General features: G+C 30.6%; 1 protein-coding gene across 1 annotated transcript; it reads left to right on the top strand.

Annotated features, from left to right (window-relative positions):
• Positions 1-301: 301 nt before the first annotated feature.
• On the top strand, positions 302-2,683 carry LOC116341763 (the record flags this gene model as incomplete). Its single annotated transcript, XM_031769449.1, has 6 exons — positions 302-580; positions 663-880; positions 961-1,100; positions 1,177-1,422; positions 1,559-2,427; positions 2,663-2,683. Coding segments are annotated over 6 exons (1,773 nt in total), but the record flags the coding sequence as incomplete, so codon positions are not given.
• Between the last annotated feature and the right edge of the window lie 263 nt (positions 2,684-2,946).

Raw genomic sequence — 2,946 nt, 5'->3', positions numbered from 1 at the left:
AATACATGCATCTTATTAGTCTTCTGACTAGTAACATTCTAATAACTATACTTATTACTATACTTATTAGTGCAAAAAAATAATAAGTAATAATATAGTTTGATCTTATTAGAATGATAAGATAATAAGATGAATAATAAGATACCGAAAATGCCCAACTGTACCACCTGGCGGCCAAAATTTGAATTTTTGTAATTTTTTTGCGGATTCTTAATTTGGTGCCCGAGCACTACTAAGATATGCAAAAAACCCTTTCCAAAAGTAAGCGGTTTAGATTTTCATGTCTTTAACGTATATATAGAGTGACGCAAAATATACATATTTCATATGTATAAGGGTATTGCGTCATTTGGGGGCTGCCATCCTCCGTGATAAACATCCTTTCATTTTTATTCATTTTTATTTTAATCTGAGTGTAATACATAGTCGTTTAGATGTTGGCCACACGAAATCATGTGATTTTGAAACAGTTTCACTATGCGGATGGAAAGAAGATACAGAAAATGACTTTCATTGGATGCAACGAAATGGATGGAATTCGTACGAAAAACTTGAGAGTGGGCCTAAGCATGATCATACGGTGTGTTTTTGAGTTTCAAGTATTTTATAAAACATGTATTACTGTTTCTCTTTTCTAACAGTTTTATTGTTATTTTTTGTAGAAAGGCAAACCTTTGGAAGGTCATTATTTAATAGCCGAAGCAACTAATTCCCATCCATCACAAAGATCTAGACTCTTCTCACCAGTTTATAATCAGAGCGACTCAGAAAATGCGTGTTTTCGCTTCTTTTATTATATGTATGGACAAAATGTTGGCCGACTTCGAATCATTATTAAATCTGTAGTAGATAAAATGGACAAAGTAGTGGATAATCAAAAGTAATATAATCTTATCAATATCATTACCAAACAAATTATACAAAATGAATTAATTTTCTACTTTTCTTACTCCAACATAGGTACATTTTTTTCGAAAAAGAAGGTTCACAAGGAAATCAATGGATTGTAGGAGATATACCAGTCGAGCCGACTAACGCTGACTTTCAGATCATGATTGAAGTAACTGGGAGCAAAGGTGTCATCAGCGATATTGCCATAGGTTAACAAATGACGTTTAATAGATAGATTGTGACAAATGGAGAATTTTTATATTTATTTGCACTCTCATCCAATAGATGATGTGGCTTTAATGAAAGACAGTGATTGCTTGAATAATATACAGTCAGAAGCGACTACGGAAACTGATGAAATCTTTGATATACAATCTTGTGAGAATCGTTGTATGGAAACAGGATCTGTTCGAGAAAATACTAATGGAACATTTTACAGAAATGGCCACCTCATTGAAAAATGTGACTGTCACCAAGAGTGCATTATACTCAATACTTGCTGTTTTGATTTTATCACAAAATGTGTTGAAGGTAAGTATGTTATATGTTAAGTGTTTGCTATCGAGTGATTACATTAATTTATTTAAATAGACAGTGAATTGGCAAAATATATTATATATTGTTGTTCTAAAATATAATACGTCAATAATCACTGATAATCATTTAGATTTGACCATAGCAACTATGGACGAAATTAATACAACGGAAGTGAGTATAACGGAAGCGACAACGCCACGATCTATCTCAACTTCCAGAGATGTGGAGGCAACGCTCCCAGATATTCACACGCGTTTAGTCAAAGATACAAGCTCAACACCAAATACCAAGACAACAAATCCAGAAAATGCCTCATTGAGAACATCGAATATTACAAGCACTAAAATGGTTACAACTGTGACTACACAAAAAATAATCGTAACAACGACATTCTCCCCTAACAGAGGTTCCATTGTAACACAATCAACTAGCATTCCTTTAATATCAAATCCAAAAAATACACACATTTCAAAATCGATTAATTTTCAAAAACACAAGCAATTGCCAAAAACAAAAATTGACCAAACCATATTATACACACCAAGCTCTTCAATTCTTGTAATAACTTCAACATCAACTGATGCAACTTTGAGAGCAATGCTTATACCAGCCAAAAAACAAAATTCACTCAGAGATTTAACGTGGATATTTGCGTTATTATCGTTAAGTATCCTATTAATATTAACGACAATTACATGGAAATATTTAAGCGCAAACAGATGGAATAATTATAGCAGTCATCATGTTCAATATAAATCAAATTATCATTCAGAGGATAACGAAGAAACGCTCGTTCGAAGTGGTGATACTTCCAATGAAATATTGATTGAAAATAAGAGTGATTCAAAAGCTAAAAAATATTCGACCGAAAAAATAATAAGTCTTCCAAATTTAACAAAAATGGTTTCTGATTGTTTAACGAAAAGATGTGATCAATACAGCGAAAAACAACGCTTAACAGTTAACGATGAGCAATTTGACTTTTCCCTGCAAATAAACGTATAATGTTCATTTATATTAAACGAAAATTAACGAATAAATAGTTTTTCATCAATAATATTTTTTTTTCTTTTTTACAATGTTTTGTTATCAAATTCAAATTTCGTTTAATTCATGGAACATTACACACCGTATAATTTTTTTTCAACAATCTATGACGCTTTCCTGAAGGTAGGTAAAAAATTAAAATGATCAATTTTATGATTTTAACATTTCTTTGATTATACATTTTCAGTATATCATAATGGGACCATGAGACAACTTCATTGTGATCTTTATAATCTCAAATCAATTACAACATTATTATTATTATTTTTAAATTATCTGTTTTGTATTTGAAATTTTATTAATTTTCTAGTTATAAAAAAGGTTATCACAAAGTTCATATGATAGTATTAAAATGCGATCTTATAAAAAGAAATACAAACCGATTGTATTTGTTTTGGACTTTGAATGAATTGTTCTATTTAGAAATTAAGTTAAGTTCTTATTTTCAATGTACATGAAGTTGGCGTCAGT

The sequence above is a fragment of the Contarinia nasturtii genome, unplaced genomic scaffold (genome assembly GCF_009176525.2).
Source record: "Contarinia nasturtii isolate CC-2019 unplaced genomic scaffold, AAFC_CNas_1.1 Cnas_scaffold_41, whole genome shotgun sequence".
Lineage (NCBI taxonomy): Eukaryota > Metazoa > Arthropoda > Insecta > Diptera > Cecidomyiidae > Contarinia > Contarinia nasturtii.
The sequence above is the reverse complement of the archived record's forward strand: the minus strand, read 5'-3'. Positions and strand labels throughout refer to the sequence as shown.